Below are 24,341 nucleotides of genomic sequence, written 5' to 3'. Positions count from 1 at the left end.
TATTAAAATTTAAAAAATTTTGTGAATTCTTAACCGTTTCAAATTTTAATAGAGAGTTCTATCACATGGAAGGACACTTTATAACTCAAAAAGAAAAATTTTACCCTTTTTTTTTTTTTTGTTTTAAGCACTAAAACCCATAGCCATTTGCACTTTTCTCACTAACTTTATTTTTTATTGTAGTTTCACCCTTGACTAGCAATCACCACTAACGGTTCAATAAAAAGATATTAATTACCTCAACCAATAAAAAAATTCACATGCCCATATAATCTATTGTGTAATTTAAATTAAATTCATTTCATGTACAAAAGAATCCTAAAATAATTACCACAACAGATTACCATGTTATATTTTTAACAACAAAATCATTGTTTGTTGAAAATTTAAAAAATCCATGACATGTGTATGAGCGATATTTTACCACATTTATATCTTACATCTACTCATTCATGTTAATTTGAGAAGGAATATTTTTTATAATAGCAACATTGTGAATTTAATTAACAGATTGAGATTTTTTAAAACATAAAAGTGAAATATATACTTGGGAAAGTAGTTTGATTTTCCCAAAAGAAAGAAAATTGTTTTAGTTTAACAATTGTTGTCATTGACACTTCATTTTCTTGACCAACTTTTATAAAGGTAAACTTAGTGTCGTTAACAATAATTGAAGTGTCATTAGCATTACTCTATCTGGATGTAAATATTTAAACTTTGTAATGAAATAAATAATAGGTACTTGATAAGTGACTAATTTACGTAATAATTGTATGATATTTTATATTATTTTTAGTCACTTTGGATATATTATTGGAAGAAAATGATTCATTTTGGCTATAATTGGTATAAAATGCTTTTAAGTGGTTAAATGAGGTTTTTATCACTTTTTACTTGGATTTTGTGTATTTTGACAGTTTTGACACATTTTCGTATTTCGGCTATAACTTGAGTTACAATGATCGGATTGGGATGATTCTTGAACCCATTTGAAGATAAGAGATAGATCTACAACTTTGGTGAAGACATCCGAATCCAGTTTGAAGGTTGTCAAAATCAAAAAGCCGAATTACATTAGCTAATTTCTGTTGGTCGAAGCTGAAACAGGGCAATGAGCAGACAAGGGTATTTCAGTCATATCTCAGCCTACACAGATCCAAATGAGGTGATTCTTGATGCATTGGAAAGATAACTCAAAAGGCTACAACTTTCGTGTTTTACACATGAGCTGGTTCAGCCTCTAACATCAAGAAAAGATCGGTTGAAGTTGGGCCAAAAACAGAGCAAGTGATCCACACTCGGATCCACTATTCATCCGAACCCTCGGCTGTTTCTGGGTTAGTGGATCCGAGGCACTGTAGCAGCTCGGATCACTGGTCAGAAAAGGCTGCTTTATACGCGTAAAACTCAATTTCACCTCCACCAACTCACATGTGATGCTAGACATGTGAGAAACATTCCCAGCTGTAAAAGGGAGTTGAAAACATCATTTCTTGACCAACCTTTCATCATTAAATAGCCAAATTCATTGCAAAAGGAAGGAGATGGGAGTCCATAGCAGAAAAATAGAGTGAGCTACGGGAGAAAGCTTGGAGTCTGCAGAAATGTAGCTCTTTCATCTCTCTAGTGTTAGTTTAGCTTAGTATAGAGTAGTGTAGCTTTTCCATTCTTGTTTATTATCTAGATTAGGATGAAGATGGAGGATGAAGAAGGCAAGGAAGAAAGCTCATGTGACAAGGGTTGTATTCCTTCCAAACTCTTTATCTTTTGTATTTGATTCCAAGTTTAGTTAATATACAAGTTCTGGATTTTGTGTTCAATATGTGTGTTTAAAGTTTAAGCCTTGGGTTTGGTTGAACTTTCTATGATTGTTAGTGTTTATTATTTGGTTATTTGATTGCTATGATTTGAGCAAGTTATTTAGCACTTTGGCTCTTTAAATCATGATTAATCTGGTACCATTGATTGTGATTATCTAAGGTGTTGTTTCTGCAATGAAAATTGAGATTTAACACTAGTTCAAGAGGTGCTAAACATAGGGAGTACACTCACGAAAGTAGATGTGCACTTATGTGGTTTTTAGTGATTCATTTCATGTAATTTCATTGAAGAAATGAACTTGTAGCTAATTTCATAACCATGAAAATAGGTATGGATTAGTTATGAGTATAGTTGATTCACTACGAAAGTAGGTTTCACATGTTTAAGGAAATTACACTATAATTAGCTTAGACGTAGTATTCAATGATCCAAATATAGCACTTGCATGAGTAGTTAGGGATACCACAACCTAAGGAGCTTTTATTTGTTATTTTGTATAATTTGAGTAGGTAAAATTTGTTATAATTCATTGATAGTCTAAATAATAGAGAAGCTTTAGTAGTACCGGTAATTGCAATCTTCCTTGTGGGATCGACCCTTAATACCCTATACTCGCTCACGATTCGTATACTTGCGATAAATCGCGTGTGGGGTGTTTAGGAGTTTATAAATGTAAAACTTGATTAGAATGAGGTTAAATTGATATGTATACCCTGCGCACGTCGGTACTTAAAAAACTAAAAAGCAATAGGTACTCAATTGCTACGATTCAAACTACAAATTCCTTCAATGCATAAGTGGTATATGCTACAATATATTTCCATTTATAGAAAACTGATAAGTGAATATTTAACGTACATTTTGTATGAATTTGGCATTAATTTTTGGTATGTTCTGAGAAGATTAAGCCATATTTGAACTCTTTTGGTGATAATTGCTTAAATATTGATTAAGGTTTCAAAAATTGATAAATGAGTGAATTAATGCGTTAATCTTGTGAATTTGTGAAGGTAATTGATGTATGAAATTCATGCACAAGTTCAAAGAAATGTAAGGGTCATCCAGAGGACAAAGTACACAAGAAATTGGGAGCAAAAATGTAGAAAAAGAGAAGAAGTGAAAAACTGGAAATTGGTCAACACGGATCCGAGCTCGGATCCGTGTGCACAAGATGGATCCGAACTCTCGTCTGTACTTCTGGCGGAGAGCATCCGAGGTCAGGACGATCCGATCTCGGATCCATTATGAAATCCCTCGGATCCCTCGGATCCGAGCTCGGATCCATTTTCACTCCTCAGATCCGAGGCTCGGATCTGTCTCTCTCCTCAGCAAGTGCAACAGCCGTTTTTCTTTACCTTTTTCACAACTTTCCAGCTATTTTGAGGGACAGAAATCGGTGGCACATGCTTCTGCAACAAAAGAGAAGACCAAATGAGTATGGACAAAAGGAAACATCATATCTTTGACTTCTTTTTACAAAATCTGAGTGGAGGAAATTATGAAGTGAGAGGAATGGAATTTCTTCCACCTTTTATGCAGAAACACAGAGGAGAAGCCTGGCATTACCAGACGTAGCTAGTTTTTCATTTTGTAACAAGTTTCTCTCTAGTTAGGAGTTCTTGGAGAAGCACTTTGTCTTTAAAGTTTTTCACTTGTAATCAGATTGTGCAAGAGCATAGCAGGAATTAGAGAGCTTCACCTTCAGTTGGCTAAGCTTTCTTTTATCTTTCTTATACTTGTACTGTATGATGTTTTGCAGCAATAAACTTGTGATTCTGATTGTTGAATCATACATGAGTAGCTAACTTTCTTCATCTAGGGAGTAGATGAAACTTATGGCTAAGTAGTATAAATTGAATGTGATTTACACTTGTTATATCTTGTATTAACTTGTCTACTTGTGTAGCTGTGATTACTTGCTATTGATTGATCACCAATAGTTTGGTTATAGTTGTTATTGTTCAATGAGAATTGGTAATAACAATGGAAACACATGAGTAGAGCTTGAGTTGTATGTTCATGAAAATAGAGATACACTTAGGTGGATTATTTAGCATTTCATGAAATAAAACAGAGTAGTAGTAGTATTTCACCATGAAAATAGGGAAATCTATATTGCTTTAGGCCATTTCATCATGAAAATGAGACTTGGAAATTTTGAAAATGAATCTCTGGTTAAACAAGAATAATATCAAGAAGTAAATCCATTCATTTGTGTTGTTTATGCCATAAGTGGAATCTACATCCCTAGAATCTTCCTTAAGTGAAATTTCTCTATTTGCATTCAGCATTTGTTAAACTAGATTTGTATATCAGATTTGTAGATTACAGCATTAGACTTTCTCTGCTCAAATTCATTGTAAGTCTAAATAATAGAGAAAACAAGGGCTTAGTAATTGTTTAAATTGCTCCTCGTGGGATCGACTCGATACACATTTTGTACTACAATTGTGACCTGTATACTTGCAGTCCAACGGGTGTAAAATCGGAATTAAACTTGCATGTATGTAAAAAAAACCCATCAAAAACCACTATTGATATTCTTTAAAAAGAATCACATTTTCATTTTCATGTTGCAATTGAAATCCCCTAACCTGTCATATGCATCGCATGTCAACCAATTATTAGATTAGTTATTATTTATACAAATCATGCCTAAACTCATAATGTGACATGTATGGCAGTTGCTCACCATTATACTCATGGTGTTGTCATTTTTTCTATTTGTTTTGTCAAGGTATAAAGTTCTTTTGATTATATTGGTGAAAAAGCATACAATCTGTGTAATGTAAGCAAGATTTACTAATTTTCGAGTAAAAATAACCACTATATTAGAAAGGCCACAAAATTTGATTTTATTGTGTTTTAAATCGAAGCATTTTTACCAATAACAATAATAGGAATAGTGAAGTTAGTGCAAATTTCAAAACAAGAAGCAATATACACTCGATTATGGTATGTAAATTTAAGATTATTATAAAATTATAGTTTTAGCCATTTACATACTATTTGTCCATAAAAAACTTAAATTTATTTTCATGAATATTATGGGTAAACTTCACAAGTGCGATGTTAAGTTTCAACAATAAAGTGATAAGCATAGTTAGTAAAATATGGGATGGATATAACACGGGTATGGACCTATACCATAAGTTAGAAAAAAAAATGTATAAATCTAGAGTTATTCTTATATACACTAACAATGTGTACAATATCACGGTTAGATACATGACACATATATAAAATTTGGATTAATTTAAATTCAGATTGTGTATCACGCATCCAATAGCGAAAGTGCCAATATATAGAAGATTAATTCATAAATCTATATGTGGACTAACAATATTTAAAAGTTATGGAACGACAAATATGGATTAAATTACTATAATTTTCAAAGATTATGCTACATTAAGACAACTTTAACTCTTATTCTTTTGTCTTAGATTATAAATTTATTAAAACTTTATTACCTTAGGTATTAAATTATAAAAATTATGATATATAGACAGGCGGCATGGAAGAATGTTCTTATTGTTATCCAAAATTTCAAAATAATTGAGTATAATTCGGGGAGAAGTAGAAGAAGAAGTAGAATTGTACTGCAACTGGAGTCTATACCCGACCCCACTTGTACGGATGTACCGGACATTTAGTGCCAGGTTGGCAGCCCAACGACAAAAATATATATATACCTCATTTGGCGCTTATTTTAGGTAACTGCGCCTCCAGCGAAAGAAGCCTCTTCAACATTCAACAAGCATGGATAATCACCACCAGCAGAGGGAGGAGCAGCCATACCTCCTCCATGATCACCTCCTCCACCACCACTGGCCGCCCTTGCAGGGCCAACAGCAGCAGCCACTGCAACATCAACACCAGCCGTATCTCCTCAATGATCAGCAGCAACCGGTTCAGCAAGGCATAATTCTCCACGAAAATTCACAGAATTTTCTGGATTCTATGCCTCGCGGTTACAGGTTTTGCCCCACTGATGAAGAGCTAATTGTACACTACTTGAGGAAAAGGATCGCCAAGGCTCCATTACCACTTAACAGAATTCATGAAGCCAATGTCTACGGCCACAATCCTCAAGAACTTACAAGTTAGTATCTATACAATTGAAAAAACTTTATGTTATTCTAACAGTTGTTTTTCTAGTTTTCGGATAAAGAACTCGGAAAACATCTTTTAGGCGTTTTCTCGATAAATATGTTCTGAAAACCCTTTCGGGAACTTTACTCCATGCGAAGGAAAGTATTTGACATAGTCTGATGTTCTTATAACAATATGCTATGTACAAGTGTTTGCTGTTTAACGATAGAGCATAATTGAACCCCTTTTAATTCCATAATCCCCAATTAATTAGGCAAAATCTTTGAAATTTAAACCATCTTTAGGCTTCATGATTTCAAGTTTTTTGATTGGTTTCTTCTGATTGTGAATTTTATTGTGAATTGTGTTCCACGAAAAATAGTTGGTGGACCAAAAAGATACCCTAAAATACTACCCACCACCTTAGATCACGAAAACACCATCGTCATAGAGATGAGATTTGGGGTTAGAGGGTTTCTCATTGATGCACGTACGTAAAAGTGATTAGTTTAGGGTTTGGGCTATGTGTCTAATTTAATAACTAACATTCTTGTCTGTCTGAAAAATGGGTATTTGTCCCTAACAAAATTTGAATAAAAGCAGCCTTGATAAATAAATTATGATCCCCTTTTTCTTTATTTTGTTGTAATATTGCATGACTATGCTATATATTTGCTTATTTCTTTTTTGATTATATATGCGCAGATAGATACAAATCGGATAGCTTTCATAACGTGAACGGATGGTACTTCTTCACCTATTTGACGAACAAATACCCCAAAGGCAGCCGTCCCTCTCGATCATGTGGAGATGGTGGATTTTGGAAACCCACCGGCAAAGACAAGAAGATTTATTACAATGGCAATACCGTCGGCTACCGGAAGTCACTAGATTTCTTACTTGGGCCTGGTCAAAAAACGGCTTGGAAGATGCATGAATATAGAATTCATGCAAATAACCCCAAGGTACAAGCCAGTACTTATTTTCTGATTAACTTGCTTTATATATTATTTATATACTTCAAGGTATTCTTATAATCTTTTCAATGGACAGTAATAAGAATAACAATTCATGCTATGCTTATTCTCACTTCTTCTCTTCTCCTTCTCATCTGATTATTTCATGAAACATTTTAATGTCTTTTATGTGTTATCTATGCATGTCTTAGTTTGGATATATAGGCACATTTTGGATGTTTATACACATAGTGCGCCTAGGTAGCTAGACATATATGTTGCCCAACCAACGATGGATTTGAAGATGTAACATGCATGCACATGTAAATTTCAGAACCAACATAGAAAAATTTTCAAAAAAAATATGAATATATAGAACTTGGGAGGAGATTTCCTCTCCCTGCGCTCCCAGTTTTCATGCTTGAGTCCAACAGATATAATCATTAGAAGGTAGAAATCTTCATATACAGCATAAGAATAAGTTTTCAGTAGGAAACAAGTTAGGGTTTTTTTTTTTTTTTTTGATAATTTTCGGGAAGTGGTGATTAAAACTCTTTGACAACCGAGCTCTACCCACCAAGTCAAGAACAATTTACTTCTTGATTTCTGTCAGTATAGTACATACATACACTATTATGTAAAAGAGTAGTGGTGTCCACTTCTTAATCTACAAGTCTTTACAACAATATTCTACTAAGTGCTCAGTAACCACTTCTCAAATAATATAGGCTGTCCATTTGCATGGCTTTTTTTATTTCCAAACTCCATTATACATTACTAACATGTTGTTCATTTTTGACAGTCGGATCCAGTTTTGTGTAGATTGTATATGAACATAAAACGCAAAAACAAAGATGAAAATGAAGGTGACACGGAAGAATTGATGAGGGAAAATCTTGACCAGTGTCTTACAGTGAATGAAGCTCCCATGCAGAATGAGGACAATGATTTGGCTGCTGGTTCTACAAACGATCAATGTATGGAGTATATTACCAGCGCTCTAGACACAGGAGGTGATGCCAATTCAAACCAGGTTATCTATGATCTTTCTAGTTTCCAATTTCCTCATGATCTATTTCAAGATTTCCAAGGATACACTAATTCTCATGGTGGGCTCGAAGCAATTACTCAAAGTACTCAAGAGTTCACTGAACCGTTCCATTTATCAAAGGGTACCATGATGCCCTCTAATTTGAGTATGGAACCGGTCCATTTATCAGGGGGTACCATGATCCCCTCTGATTTCAATATGGAGGATGTTTGGAAGTATGCTATTGGTGGTACTGATTTGTCCAACTTAGCATGGCAAAATGGTTGTGCTGGTGGTTATGTGTCAATATGACCTCTCTCAAAATTGATGGTGAGAATTCAGGCAATAAGTAGAAGTATCATACATATTTTGATTACAGTAGTGGTGTTGTTGTATGCAATGTATAAACAAGGACAAGGATTTTAGCAGGTTTTAATTACTAATTTCGTCTTGATTGATATGGGCAACAATCCATGCTTGTTTCTTTACTTACTTAATTTTCACTTATGTATATGTTGAGTTTTTTCCTTATGGTCTATGTGTAGTGTATATTTGCGATTTTTCTTCTTCCTTTCAAACATGAACACTTCCACATCCTATGGTTAGCTATATTAATTACAAGCCTTCAAAACAACTTACTTATAAATTATTTTCACATATGCTAGTCTTTAGTTAAAAATAAATAATTTGTAATTAGTTAAAATTTTTTTCATAACCATGAGCGGTCAAAAGAATTGGTAGGTCATCAGGACAGATTGCGCTTTTAAAACAAAACTCTATGACGGATAGACTGAATGGATTATCGATTGATGGTTTGGTGGTTACATTAATTTAGTATGTTCTCCCTTCCAATGAAAAAAGAAAATGACTAGCAACCCAAATACTAAATTCAAGTTTTCAAAATCAGGATCCAACGAATAAATCGTTTAAAAACACACATACATACACACATGAATACATCAAATCATATTTCAGATTATATAATCCTAATAACAGATACATCAAATCATAGCTCAAATTATATAACGGGATAATTTCAGAAACCTTCTTTGAGGTTTTTCCTAATCACACCTAGCACCCCTAAAGTTTTTGAAATCACACTTAGCACCCTTAGAATGACAACTTTTGTAGCATATCAACCCGTTTAGGTAAAAATAGTATTAAAAATGTATTTAAGAGAGAGACTATAATATTCTTCCACATTTGCCCTTTTGCAAGTTGATTTTTGAAAACTAGAAGATGAAAATAAAAACAAGTTGATTCCTTTTTGCCTTTTCATATTTCTTATGCAAGAAAAGGCAAGAAAAAGGAAAAAACATTTATGTTCGATTATGTAAAAATAAAGTAACAAAAATGCCATAAAATTTGGGCTCTATTTTTTTTGCATATGCAACAGAAGATAGGTTTTGAGGTACTTAGATAATCTTTTTTTTTTTTCCATATAATATTTGTTTTTATTCAATACAAAATCATAAAAGTTACAAGATTTGCAGCATGGCCATGAACAAAAGACTTGACCTATCCTCACCTATCCCCCCCTTTTTCCTGAACCAGTACATGGAAACATCACTAAACACAAGCACGCCGGCGCTCAAGAAGCACGGAAGTTAGGATAGCCAAGCCTATCCAACCTAAGGTCTCCTCGAACCAAACGCGGCAATTGCGCAAACGAGTTATAGATAACAGTAGAGCGGGTATCTGTCCCAATCTTAGAAAGCCGATCTGCTGGCACATTCGCTTGGCGATAACAGTGGGAGACAGCTTGAAAAGCATTCCGAAAGGCAAGCAACTCGTCCAGCTCTCGTTGCAAGGCCCATGGGCATCTACCAACCCCCGTGACCATTTGGACTAAAAGAATGGAATCAGACTCCAGGTGCAAGCAACAAAAGCTTTGCGTGACACACAACTTAATCCCAAATAACAAGGCCTTCAATTCTGAATGTAGGCTCGTCGTCTCTCCCCAATAACCCGCAAAACCAAGTCTGAAAATTCCTGCACTATCTCGCAAAATCCCACCACCTCCACTCCTCCCCGGATTCCCTAAGGAGCACCCATCAGTGTTCAGTTTTAGGAGGGTAGAAGCCGGAGGCAGCCACCTGACTAATGTGACCCTCATTTCCTTCTTCCACCCCATCAGCGAAATGTGTAGTCGATGCCACGAATAACGTCCCACCCCCATATCCTTAAAGTGCATCTGAAGAATATCACAGAGATCCGAAAGAATAAAGCCATGGACCTGTATCGCTGACAACACCTTTCCTTCCCACACCGCCACATTCCTAGCCTTCCAAAGATGCCAACAAATAAGCGAAGGCAATATCTGATACAACAATTTCATCAACTTGTTCTTAGCCGGGCGCATCCACCATTGAATGACTGCATGTTTTACCGTTGAGACATGTGCAAAGTCTCCTGCCTCTACCTGAAAAGAATTCCATACCCACCGTGGGACATCTCCAGCACAAAAGACATGATCAACTGACTCCACCGCTGGGTTGACACAGCAAGAACACCGAGATGGACCGCAGACACCCCGCCTCTGCAGCGATTCCATCACAGGCAGGCGGCCCGATAACATCCTAATCATAAAAAAAGAGATTTTTACAGGCAAAGCTGACAACCAAATATTAGAGGAGAAGATGGAAATGTTGGATTTCTGTCGGACCAAATTATATGCAGATGAGAAGGAGAAGGAACCAGTTGTCTCCAAGTCCCACACCATCCTATCTGGGCGTGTAGAAAAAATATCAGGAGGGCGTATTTGCATAATCCTAGAAACAATGCTATCAGGTAGCCATTGATGAAGCATCGAAACGTTCCAGCTCCCATTCAACACGAAGTCCGCTACGGCGTGATCACCAAAATTCTCAACCTGTTGACACAACGACCCTGCACCCATCCAATTCTCATGCCAAAAGTCGACCATTCCATTCTGCAACACCCACTGGATATGGGAATCTGCCAGAGCCTGGCACCTGACCAGCCTCCTCCAGGTGGGAGATTGAAAGCGCTGAAGTTCCGCTTCACACACATGACCGCCATGGAGGTATTTATCGTGCATAAATTTTGCCCAGAGGGATAAACATTGCCTGAGGGACCACCATAGCTTCACTGAAAATGTCTCCAACACATCCGCCAGGGACCGCACGCCAATCCCCCCTTCATCAAGCGGTTTGCACATAGTCTCCCATCTAATCCAATGGTAGCGATTACCCCCCTCAGACCTTCCCCAAAGGAAATTTGCAAAAACCTTCTCGAGGGTATGAAGCACACCCTTTGGAGGATCCGTGACAGCAAGGATGTGTAGAGGCAACGACGACAAAACACTCCTGATTAAAACCAAACGCCCACCAGGCGACAATAACTTTTCCTTCCACGATAGATCCCGCTTTGCAACTGAGGAGCAGATGTCCAAGAAGTAGCTACATCTCCGTCTTCCGGAATAGAGAGTGCATCCAAGATACTTAAGTGGGAGGGACTTGGCCTGAAAACCAGAAACTTGTGACACCACTCGTCGGCGAGCAGGGCTCAACTTATCATGAGTAACAAAGCAACTCTTCAGACAATTTACCTGCTGCCCAGACATACTACAATACATCCCCAATACCTTCATAACATGCCGCAAAGTACTCTTAACCCCGCTACAAAAAATAATTACGTCATCTGCAAAAGCTAGATGTGTAATGACAGGACATGTGGAAGGAATCTTAAACGGCAGGAATCCACGCTGGCCAACCAAAGAGTTAAGCAACCTAGACAGGACCTCTGCCCCAATAACAAAAAGAGCCGGTGAAATGGGGTCACCTTGTCGGAGCCCCCTAGTTGATTGGAAAAAGCCACAAGGAGAGCCGTTGACCAGAACCGAAAACCAAACATTGGAGATTAATCGCCAAATCATATCAATCCACCTCTCCGTGAAACCAAATCGACGCAGTACTTGTAACAAGAAAACCCATGAAATGCGGTCGTAAGCCTTGGCCATGTCCAACTTTAACACCACATTCCCTCCCCTATTAGAGCGACGAATACCAGATATAAGCTCCTGAGCCAACAGAAAATTATCAGAGATATGCCTTCCTTTCACAAAGCCACTCTGCTGAGGGGAAATAATCTTCGGCAAGATCCATGCTAATCTGTCCGACAAAACCTTGGATATCACCTTATTGATAAAGTTACACAAGCTAATCGGACGGAATTGGGTAAAATCCTGCGGAGACTGGACCTTCGGAATCAGCACTATTGAAGTGGAAGATATACTCCTAGGCAGCACCTCTCCACAGAAGAAACTTACCACAGCCGCATGGACATCCTCTGCCACAATGTCCCATGCACACGTAAAAAACCTACCCGAGAACCCATCCGGCCCAGCCGCACTCCCACCATCCATTGCAAAAATCACTGACTTAACTTCTTCCTTAGAAGGGATCTCGTCTAGCATGTCATTATCCTGGTCCGTCAGCAATTTCGGTATAACGTCAAGAGCATTAAAGGATGCACTAGGGGACTCTGCCGTAAATAACCGTTTAAAAAAGGATTCGGCTTCACTCTCAATGTCATCCGCAGACTCCAGCCAATCCCCGGTGGATGATTTAATCCGATGGATTACCGACCGTTGGTGGCGCTCTGCCACCACTGCATGGAAATATCTCGAATTTCGATCTCCATCCTTCAACCATTTGACCCTTGATTTTTGTTGCCAAAACATATGCTCCACCCCTTGCGACCGCCGAAGATGAGCCCGAGCCTTCTGTAATGCTACAAGCTTGTTTTCCGATGGATCAGTGTCATAGCTCAACTCAGCGTTGAGGTACTTAGATAATCTAAACATAGAAAATCTATCTTTTTTTAACTACGATTTTATCTTGTTATGTAGTTTAATCAGTAAGAGGTGAGGGAAAAATATGTTAAAATCATTCATTTGGTGAAAAAAATGCTGGGATGCAATTGAAATCATGGAAAAAATGCATATTAAATATACCTATAATGGTTTTCAATTATCAAAAACAAAATTTTTGAAAAAACTGGTTAACAAACAGTATTCAAATTTTTTTTTTCCTTTCTATCAAAAACTTTGGCACAGATCTTATAATGGTCATATGAATCAACAAAAATGATACAATTCAGCAGTTATTGTACTTACACTCCTTCAATTTCTATGCAAATATTGTAGTTCTATTTGTTTTTATTTTCATCTTCTAAAATTTAAAAATCAACTAACAAAAGGGCAAAATTGGAAGAATACTATAGTCCCTCTACTAAACATATTTTTTAATATATTTTTACATAAAAGGGCTATTATGTTACAAAGGTTGTCATTCTAAGGGTGTTAAGTGTGATTTTAGAAACTTGAGGGGTGTTAGGTGTGATTAGAAAAAACCTCAAGGGAGGTTTTTGAAATTATCTCTTATATAATCCTAATAACAGCACAGCAATGATAGATGTCAAGATATTTAAAAATTGCAATGTTAGCCAAAAAAACACTTCTTAAATCCAAGGTTATAGACTTGTAGTAATGTCAAGATATTTTTAAAAAAAATGCAATGTTAGCCAAAAAAAAAAAAAAGCTTAAATCCAAGGTTGTAGTTTTCAACATTACACACCAATGACATAACAACAAAAAACAAAAAACAAATAAAATGAATGGCTTAAATTGATCCTATGCAATATTTGAAGCCTAAACTTTAGAAACTAGAAAGATTTTTTTTTAATAGTATAGAGATATAAATTACACAATTTATATCTCATGCCCGCTTCCCCTCCCTCATACCGTGGATCGATGTTTATGGGTTTGGGTTGTCTTGTTCATGAACTAACAAAAAAAAAAAAGAAAAGAAAAAGCTTCCAAAACTATATGTTGCTTTTTGATGTTCACCCTAATAGTGACTATTTGATAGGAAACACTTTAACATCATCCAAAACAGGACCACATATGTGACCATAGTCATGAAGCTTTGTGTGATAATTTGGGCTATAAAAAGTTATTCTTGTTCTGTTTGAAAGTGCTTGAAACTTGAGGATGGCAGTCTTGGATCCACCAATTCCAGTTGATGTAAATGAAACTTTTATGGTTTTCCTAGCTCCAAAAGCTTCAATCGTCATAGATCCATGACAACCATTCCTAGCATCCCCAAAAGCGAAGGAAAGAAAGTAGAACTTGTTAGGTACTGTTCTTATGATTTGTGCAATAGCAGTTTCTCTTCCTCCAACCAATTCAATAGCTGCAAGTCCCTGGGGAACAGAGAAATGCTTCGAGTCAACATACTTAACTAGGGATGGCAATGGGGCGGGGTCACCCGCCCCGCATGGGGCTAATGGAGAGGGGGGAATTTTTCCCCCCCCACTTAGAAACGAGGCGGGGGCGGGCCTCTTTAAAAAAAATAAAAATAAAAAATATATATATAATTATATATATAATATATAATTTAATTAGTTACAAACTTATGATAATGATATTATTAGTTATATGTATTATATGATGTCTATTAGTATATATAATATAATTGATATTATTAATTATACTAATAATTATATATGTGTACTAATACAAATTATTAATTGGTTATACTAAATTTACTAATACATTTATACTAAATCCCTAATTACAATTAATACAATAACATTTTTTCTTAAAAAAAGCACAAGCACAATAATGAATTAGTGATTGTATTTGTGTCAAAAGTGAAAACTTGACTACTTTAGTTATATTTATTTCATCATGTTGGATTATATTCAAATAATTTTTGTTTGATTGTTTTTATAAGTTTCAATTGTAAAATTACAATGAATAATAATTTGATGATGTGTTGATATTTAGTACTTGATTATTTGCTAAAATTTGATTATAATAAAATTATATAACAAATTTTTATTAGCCCCGCGGAAGCACCAGCGGGAGAAGCGGGGCGGGACGGGGCGGGAGAGAGGGGAGTTTGTAGGTAGCGGGGCGGGGGATGGGGGAGGGGTCCCCCGCCCCAACCCCGCCCCGTTGCCATCCCTATACTTAACTGGTTTGAGGGATTCAACAATCCATCCAGGGAGCGATGAGTAGATGTCCGTCCTCTTAGGGAGGAGCAGCACCCCAGTTGAGAAATTCTTGAACACATGAGGGCCAGTTTCAAAATCACCATTTTTGACCAAGGTACCTGCATAATTTCAGTGCAAATTAGGAGCTTTCTATGAATTATGAAATATACATTGCATTGGTTAACATTTACTATATATTTAGAAGAAACTACAAATTTATATTTTAAAGATAGTGTCTTCGTGAACGAATATCAACAGTCAATAATAAAAAGAACAAAAAGGCAGTTGGGTTGTAATTAGGGTTGCAAACGAATCGAGCCGCTTGCGAGCGGCTCGAGTCAAGCTCGAGTCGAGCTCGAGTCAAACTCGAGCTTACAATATTAAACTCGTTAGCTCGCAAGCCTTTAGTATATATATATTTTTTTTATTATTATTTTTATTTAAAAATAAAATTACGTATATTATATATATATTTATTTTCATAGTAAAATTACATATATATCCTTAATATTTTTATTATTTATTTAAAAAAATATTATTTTATTTATTTTTTTTAAATAAAATAATTATTTTTTTATTTTTTTCGAGCTCGACCTTGAAAATCGCCGGCTCGTCGAGCTCGAGTTCGAGTTCGAACTTGGTAAAATTTAGTCGAGACTCGGCTCGATTAGCTCAAAACTCGATTCGGCTTGGCTCGTTTGCAGCCATAGTTGTCATCAACTTACGACCATTGCCCAACAATTCAGACAATTATTTTGGGATAAATGTTAATGGCACTCCTTTCTCTGTGAACGGCACCCTTTTTTTTTCAACCTTTTGCCATATGAATCAGATAAAAATTGCCATGTTTTTCTTTGAATTTACAGCTGCCATTAGAAAAGTCAAGAGGAGTATCATTAACAGATAAGTGTGCGCCATTAACATTTTTCTTGTACTGGCCAATATCGAGCTTTCACATATCTGCTTAAAGATCTGGGAGGCAGATGATATAGGAAAAAAATTCCAAATTTGGAAGAGGACTTACCCTTAGTGTATCTGAGAGGAAGCATCTCCTTGATTGCAATTGCATCCAAAAGAGGTCCACAGGTAGGATCCTCTTGAATTCCAGGATTATGAAATGTAACCTTGACAACATCAGAAGTTGCCTTAACAGCCCATGCATAAGTATCACCACCATCGCTGCTAAGCAGTGTTTGAATTGGGAGTTCAGTCGAAAAACCAGGGACAGGAACCCTTAGCTTCTCATCTTGGGCACAAGTCCTGGTGACTGCAAAGGTCAATGAGTATATCGCTCCAGGTTTCACCTTAACATATTGAGATATGGAAGCCTCATTTCCAAGCCTCGCTGCCTGAGCCCCACGAGGGATTGCGAAGTAAAAACCACCAGGTTGCCGTCCACTTGAAACATATTCAACTATGCCATGAATTTTCCATTTGGGCAAGGAGTATTTTCCTATGATCTGTCTTTTCTTAAGGTTTGATACCTTTGGCCCTTCCTCAAAGTTACCATTTTCTAGTAGACCTGCAAAATGTAAACAGAAATATGGTTAGAAAAACATACTACTGCTAGTTATGAGTAAATTTTTCTCCCTGTTCTTGTATCTTGCCATTGTTCGAATTTTTCAGAAAAAAATAATAATAAAGAGGAAGAGTACATAGTAGGTCGGTTCATATCAATAATTAAAAAGAAGTCCAGAGCGAAAAACCTTACAATGGTTACGGCAAAAGCAGATCTGATACGATTGGGGGGATACTGGGGATGTTTTGAAACTTAATTTATACTACTAAAGAGGAAAGTGATACGTGAAAAGGAAGGTGAGATAGAGATAGAGTAAAGGCCAGGGGCTGATGAGAAATGAAGAAGCTTAAAGAGAATTAAAACCGTTTAGGACCAAGAAAAATGTAGTGGCTGAAAAGGGATTACTTGAGATTACAAAGAATAGCTTGCACGCATGAGTTAATTCAGGATTGCAGATGGAAAACGCGGGAAGCAATGTCTACCTCAAATGGTATCCTTTTTTGATTGTTATAGTTTAAAGGGATAAAGTGATAATAATTTTAAGGGTTAAACATGTCTTTTTACTTTAATTAACATATTCCATTAAATTTGATCGTTAGTTTTGGAGGCAAAATGACTATAAAATAACGTTAAGAAAAAAATTGATAGTGGCACTGAACGTTAAGAGGGTAAAGTGATAATAACCCTCCTTCTTTTATAGCTGTCACTGTGGGTCTGGAGCCTCCCATAGTAGCTTAGTTGGATTACAATTGACCTTCTACCAAAAAAAAGAGTTCTTGATTAAAATACAAATCAAGCTTAATTTTTTTAAAGTTGTTACTATCGGCCTGGTTTTGATTAGTAGTGGAGTGTGATTTCCACCTAATAATAAACACTCCATTCTTTATTTGGATGTTATACAACCTTTTCTTCGCAACCCTTTTGGTTTACTTGCAACACGTATCATAAGATTTCAATAACAATATTATGGACTCGATAACATTTTTCATAATGATTTTAAATCCCATCCTCCACTCTAGCAAATTTTTAACTTCACTATTCAGCTTGCATTATTGATAAGTGACTAATTTACGTAATAATTGTATGATATTTTATATTATTTTTAGTCACTTTGAGTATATTATTGGAAGAAAATGATTCATTTTGGCTATAATTGGTATAAAATGCTTTTGTTCAATTAAATGAGGTTTTTATCACTTTTTACTTGGATTTTGTGTATTTTGACAGTTTTGACACATTTTTGTATTTCGGCTATAACTTGAGCTACACTGATCGGCTTAAGATGATTCTTGAACCAATTTGAAGATAAGAGATAGATCTACAACTTTGGTGAAGACATCTAAATCCAGTTTGAAGGTTTTCCAGGTCAAAATGCTGAATTACAATAGCAAATTTCTACTGGTCGAAACTGAAACAGGGCAATGAGCAGTCAAGGGTATTTCAGTCATATCTCAGCCTACACAGATCCAAATGAGGTGATTCTTGATGCATTGGAAAGATAACTCAAAAGGCTACAACTTTCATGTTTTAGACATGAGCTGGTTCAGCCTCTAACATCAAGAAAAGATCGGTTGAAGTTGGGCCAAAAACAGAGCAAGTGATCCACACTCGGATCCACTATTCATCCGAACCCTCGGCTGTTTCTGGGTTAGTGGATCCGAGCTCGGATCCATACGGATCCGAGGCACTGTAGCAGCTCGGATCACTGGTCAGAAAAGGCTGCTTTATACGCGTAAAACTCAATTTCACCTCCACCAACTCACATGTGATGCTAGACATGTGAGAAACATTCCCAGCTGTAAAAGGGAGTTGAAAACATCATTTCTTGACCAACCTTTCATCATTAAATAGCCAAATTCATTGCAAAAGGAAGAGGGGGGATGATAGAGTAAGAGATAGAGTGAGCTACGGGAGAAAGCTTGAAGCTGCAGAAATGTAGCTCTTTCATCTTCCTAGTGTTAGTTTAGCTTAGTATAAAGTAGTGTAGCTTTTCCATTCTTGTTTATTATCTAGATTAGGATGAAGATGGAGGATGAAGAAGGCAAGGAAGAAAGCTCATGTGACAAGGGTTGTATTCCTTCCAAACTCTTTATCTTTTGTACTTGATTCCAAGTTTAGCTAATATACAAGTTCTGGATTTTGTGTTTAATATGTGTCTTTAAAGTTTATACCTTGGGTTTGGTTGAACTTTCTATGATTGTGAGTGTTTATTCTTTGGTTATTTGACTGCTATGATTTAAGCAAGTTATTTAGCACTTTGGCTCTTTAAATCATGATTAATCTGGTACCATTGATTGTGATTATCTAAGGTGTTGTTTCTGCAATGAAAATTGAGATTTAACACTAGTTCAAGAGGTGCTAAACATAGGGAGTACACTCACGAAAGTAGAGGTGCACTTATGTGGTTTTTAGTGATTCATTTCATGTAATTTCATTGAAAAAATGAACTTGTAGCTAATTTCATAACCATGAAAATAGGTATGGATTAGTTATGAGTATAGTTGATTCACTACGAAAGTAGGTTCCACATGTTTAAGGAAATTACACTATAATTAGCCTAGATGTAGCACTCAATGATCCAAATATAGCACTTGCATGAGTAGTTAGGGATACCACAACCTAAGGAGCTTTCATTTGCTATCATTTTGTATAATTTCAGTAGGTTAAATTTGTTATAATTTATTGATAGTCTAAATAATAGAGAAGCTTTAGTAGTACCGGTAATTGCAATCTTCCTTGTGGGATCGACCCTTAATACCCTATACTCGCTCACGATTCGTATACTTGCGATAAATCGCGTGTGGGGTGTTTAGGAGTTTATAAATGTAAAACTTGATTAGAATGAGGTTAAATTGATATGTATACCCTGCGCACGTCAAGTTTTTGGCGCCGTTGCCGGGGAAGATTTGGCAATATCGGTGTGAAGAGCAACTTTATTAGTTTAGACATAATATTAGTTATAATGTGGATGTTATTTTCTGTTATTTTAGTATTTTATATGTGTATGTGTTTTATCACCTATTCTTCTTACTAATCTTGCTTTTAAGTTGTTTAAAAGCAATTTTAGGTAATGAGGAGGGTAGGTCAATTTGGAGGACAATGCTTGAGAAGTGGAAGATTGGTAATGGATGGTTACCAAGTGCAAAGCTCCTTCAACAGAGGTAACCAAGAAATTACTGAAGGTATGTCTTTTGAAAATGGTTTGAAGTGCTTAAAGGCAAAATTTGATGTAATCATGTTACAAGTTCAAATGGACACAATTATGCATGAAATTGAGCAAGGGAGGAATGTTAATACTTTTAATTCTTATCATATGATTTGTGACTTGTGTGGAGGTTATCATGCTACTAATACATGTATGCAAGCACAAAATGTGGATTATTATGATGAATTAGAGCATTACAATCCTTGTTTTGATCAATATAGTGCTAATTGGAGCAATTCTCCTGCTTATGGTTGGGATGATCAATGTACTTATAGTGATTATTCATGTTTTTATGATTACCAACCTAAAAGTGTCTAATATGAATCAAAACCATCTTGGGAGTTGGCAATAGAGAAGTTAGCTAATGCACCTCTGCCTTGGGAGTTAGAAAGTGAACCATTAGCTAATGATTCTAATGCATCTTGGGAGCTAGCTGTAGAAAATTTTTCTAATCAATTTGATTTAGCATTAGAAAAGCTAGCAAATGCAACTTCCGATCGTTTTGATAGGATTGAGGAAAGAATAGATGAATTAGCTTCTCACTTTGGTCGAATACATGAGCAATTGAGTGCATTGTGTGAAGTTATTTCTTCTAATAAATTGCAAAATGATCCTAGCATGAATGGTAGGAATGTTGTATGTGAAAATGGATTGCATTTTGATGAAAATGATGAATCTCAATTGTGTTTCAATGAGCAAATGTCCATTTCACATGATAATATCTTTGGAACTAACTTTGAACCTCAAGAGGTGAGTTTTAATGACTCATTTTTCACCCCTCTTGAGGAGTGCATTGAAAGTATAGGTTCTAAGGGTATTGCTCCCCAAGATACTCTCATGACATTTCCTTTGGTAAGTTCTCAAGTGGTGCATATTCAAGGTAATATCTATGAAACACTTGGAATATGTAAGTCACTTCCATCTCTCAGATCATTAGATCATGTGGCTTTTTCTATTAAGTCACCTTACAATGATCCACCAAGGCTTAAAATGGTGGATTATTCGTTAACTAAGCCTCCTTGAAAAATGAGGGGATATAGTCAAGCTATTGACTTTAAAGAAGCGCTTATTGGGAGGCAACCCAATGTTTGTTTAAGTTCATTTTACTTTGGAGTGATTTTATGTTTAAAGTATAAGTTTGAGTAATTTTGTTGTTTTTCATTTGTAGGTTTTGAAAAAGTGACCAAATGAGGTGAAAAAGGAGAAGTTTGATCAAAGATCTCAATACCTCAAATTCAGTAATTATGATTTTTGATGCATTAAAGAGGTTTAGAATGCATGTTTAGATCATTTTACATGTGCGTGAATGGTTTATTTTGACATAGAAATGATTTAGGGTGTATTTTGAAGAATTGAGCTCAAACTGAAAATTGCAAAAATTCTGCAATAAGTGCAGATTTAATGGATCCAAGGCCTCGGATCCACTTCTGCAATCAGAGAAAACTTCGAGCCACGGATCCGAGCTCGGATCCATATGGATCCAAGGCCTCGGATCCACTTCTGCAATCAGAAAAAATTCGAGCTTCTTGATCCGAGCTTACTTATCATGATCCGACCTCGGATCCTTTCAAAAACGACCTCGGATCCTTTCCAAACGAAGCCTCGGACCACTTTTCCTCATTCTTCCCTCTTTTTCCTCCTTCAACTCCACTTTTCTTCTTGTAGGTTGCAAGCTTTTATTCTTAAGAATTGTATTTTTGTTTTTTTTTTTCAAGGTGCATTAATTGAAGTCTCCATTCTTTCAAGTAAAGTTGGAAATTCATCACATTGCCATGGATTCGGATCGCGCAAGTTCATTAGGGGAGTATTACTTTCTCTTATTTTCGTTATTTTTCCTTTCTCACATTGAGGACAATGTGAAGTTTAAGTGTGGGGGAGGAAAGTATTGAACTTACATTTACTTGCTAGGTGATGATATTTTGTGGATTTAAATGCTTAGAAATGTTGGAATTGTGTTTGAATTATTTGCCATGTGGATAATTTGATTGAAATTAGGTTTGTTGGCAGGGAGTTTTCTTCCATTTATATGGGGAAACTCCGTCAAAATTTTTCTAACATCTTGTCCAATATTTCGCTATGGCCCAAAAGTTCTTCCATTTTTTCATTTTTATTTCAAAAAGGGTCAAAGTATTCCAACCTTAAGTGTTTAATTCTTCCAATTGTTGAAACTTTATATATATTTTGGAAAGTTTAGTCCTCATTTAACTTGAAAATGGTTATTATGCAATTAGGATTTTTACATTTTAGAAAGTATATTGGATAAAGTGAGGAAAATTATGCCTATAATTTTACATGTTTAATGAAATTTCTTCTCTTTACTTAATTTTATAAGTAAGTGATTGACATAGTTGATAAAAGGTTATACTCCTCCTTTGATTAGTCTTATATATTTTCTGAGAGGGAATATTTATTTATTGTCCTTTATTTCTAAAAAAAAAAAAAAAAAAAGGAAAAAAAAAGAAAAAAAAAGAAAAAATTATTCTACTCCAATGATTTTTGTACCGAGTAACCGGGGGTTGGCATCTACAAATGTCGATTTTCGCGTAAAAAGGTACTTGAATTAAGAGTATGCATTGCAACTTCAATAAGTGAAATGTTGAATAATCGGGAATTTTCACCTAAAAGTGTCGATTTTCGCGTAAAAAGGCATTCTCACTAATTAAGTAAAATTAGTATGAATAAATCCCTCTTAGATGTAAAATTTTGAGAAAAAGATGATTATAGGAGGAGGAAGGCTATAAATCGACTATGTGATTTGCTTATTTGTGAAATTAGGTTAGGGTAAGAGAGTACGTTTAACGTGTTGAATTAAGGTATAATTATCTTTCCTTTACTTGATATTATGAGTATTTAATGTAATTTGAACAATTGTATGATGATTATTTTTCAGGTCATGAGGAATTAAATTTGACAAAAGTGCATATATTGTTTCACCTCTTGAATCATTGCATTTGATTATGTGTGAATTGCTTGAGGACAAGCAATGATTTAAGTGTGGGGGAGTTTGATAAGTGACTAATTTACGTAATAATTGTATGATATTTTATATTATTTTTAGTCACTTTGAGTATATTATTGGAAGAAAATGATTCATTTTGGCTATAATTGGTATAAAATGCTTTTGTTCAATTAAATGAGGTTTTTATCACTTTTTACTTGGATTTTGTGTATTTTGACAGTTTTGACACATTTTTGTATTTCGGCTATAACTTGAGCTACAGTGATCGGCTTAAGATGATTCTTGAACCAATTTGAAGATAAGAGATAGATCTACAACTTTGGTGAAGACATCTAAATCCAGTTTGAAGGTTTTCCAGGTCAAAATGCTGAATTACAATAGCAAATTTCTACTGGTCGAAACTGAAACAGGGCAATGAGCAGTCAAGGGTATTTCAGTCATATCTCAGCCTACACAGATCCAAATGAGGTGATTCTTGATGCATTGGAAAGATAACTCAAAAGGCTACAACTTTCATGTTTTAGACATGAGCTGGTTCAGCCTCTAACATCAAGAAAAGATCGGTTGAAGTTGGGCCAAAAACAGAGCAAGTGATCCACACTCGGATCCACTATTCATCCGAACCCTCGGCTGTTTCTGGGTTAGTGGATCCGAGCTCGGATCCATACGGATCCGAGGCACTGTAGCAGCTCGGATCACTGGTCAGAAAAGGCTGCTTTATACGCGTAAAACTCAATTTCACCTCCACCAACTCACATGTGATGCTAGACATGTGAGAAACATTCCCAGCTGTAAAAGGGAGTTGAAAACATCATTTCTTGACCAACCTTTCATCATTAAATAGCCAAATTCATTGCAAAAGGAAGAGGGGGGATGATAGAGTAAGAGATAGAGTGAGCTACGGGAGAAAGCTTGAAGCTGCAGAAATGTAGCTCTTTCATCTTCCTAGTGTTAGTTTAGCTTAGTATAAAGTAGTGTAGCTTTTCCATTCTTGTTTATTATCTAGATTAGGATGAAGATGGAGGATGAAGAAGGCAAGGAAGAAAGCTCATGTGACAAGGGTTGTATTCCTTCCAAACTCTTTATCTTTTGTACTTGATTCCAAGTTTAGCTAATATACAAGTTCTGGATTTTGTGTTTAATATGTGTCTTTAAAGTTTATACCTTGGGTTTGGTTGAACTTTCTATGATTGTGAGTGTTTATTCTTTGGTTATTTGACTGCTATGATTTAAGCAAGTTATTTAGCACTTTGGCTCTTTAAATCATGATTAATCTGGTACCATTGATTGTGATTATCTAAGGTGTTGTTTCTGCAATGAAAATTGAGATTTAACACTAGTTCAAGAGGTGCTAAACATAGGGAGTACACTCACGAAAGTAGAGGTGCACTTATGTGGTTTTTAGTGATTCATTTCATGTAATTTCATTGAAGAAATGAACTTGTAGCTAATTTCATAACCATGAAAATAGGTATGGATTAGTTATGAGTATAGTTGATTCACTACGAAAGTAGGTTTCACATGTTTAAGGAAATTACACTATAATTAGCCTAGATGTAGCACTCAATGATCCAAATATAGCACTTGCATGAGTAGTTAGGGATACCACAACCTAAGGAGCTTTCATTTGCTATCATTTTGTATAATTTCAGTAGGTTAAATTTGTTATAATTTATTGATAGTCTAAATAATAGAGAAGATTTAGTAGTACCGGTAATTGCAATCTTCCTTGTGGG

The 24,341-nt window shown here is 35.7% G+C and overlaps 1 protein-coding gene across 1 annotated transcript; it reads right to left on the bottom strand.

The window, feature by feature from the left end:
- Positions 1 to 13,782: 13,782 nt before the first annotated feature.
- On the bottom strand, positions 13,783 to 16,532 carry LOC113693067 (protein TEEBE-like). Its single transcript, XM_027211649.1, has 4 exons — positions 16,487 to 16,532; positions 15,947 to 16,444; positions 14,895 to 15,041; positions 13,783 to 14,156 (listed from the first exon to the last, which is right to left on the bottom strand). Exons 1-4 carry the CDS (start codon positions 16,530 to 16,532, stop codon positions 13,783 to 13,785), a joined length of 1,065 nt encoding a protein of 354 aa, XP_027067450.1.
- Positions 16,533 to 24,341: the final 7,809 nt, after the last annotated feature.

Source organism: Coffea arabica, chromosome 6c, assembly GCF_036785885.1.
Source record: "Coffea arabica cultivar ET-39 chromosome 6c, Coffea Arabica ET-39 HiFi, whole genome shotgun sequence".
In the NCBI taxonomy this organism is placed as follows: Eukaryota; Viridiplantae; Streptophyta; class Magnoliopsida; order Gentianales; family Rubiaceae; genus Coffea; species Coffea arabica.
Note: the sequence above shows the minus strand (reverse complement) of the source record. Positions and strands in the feature narration are given on the sequence as shown.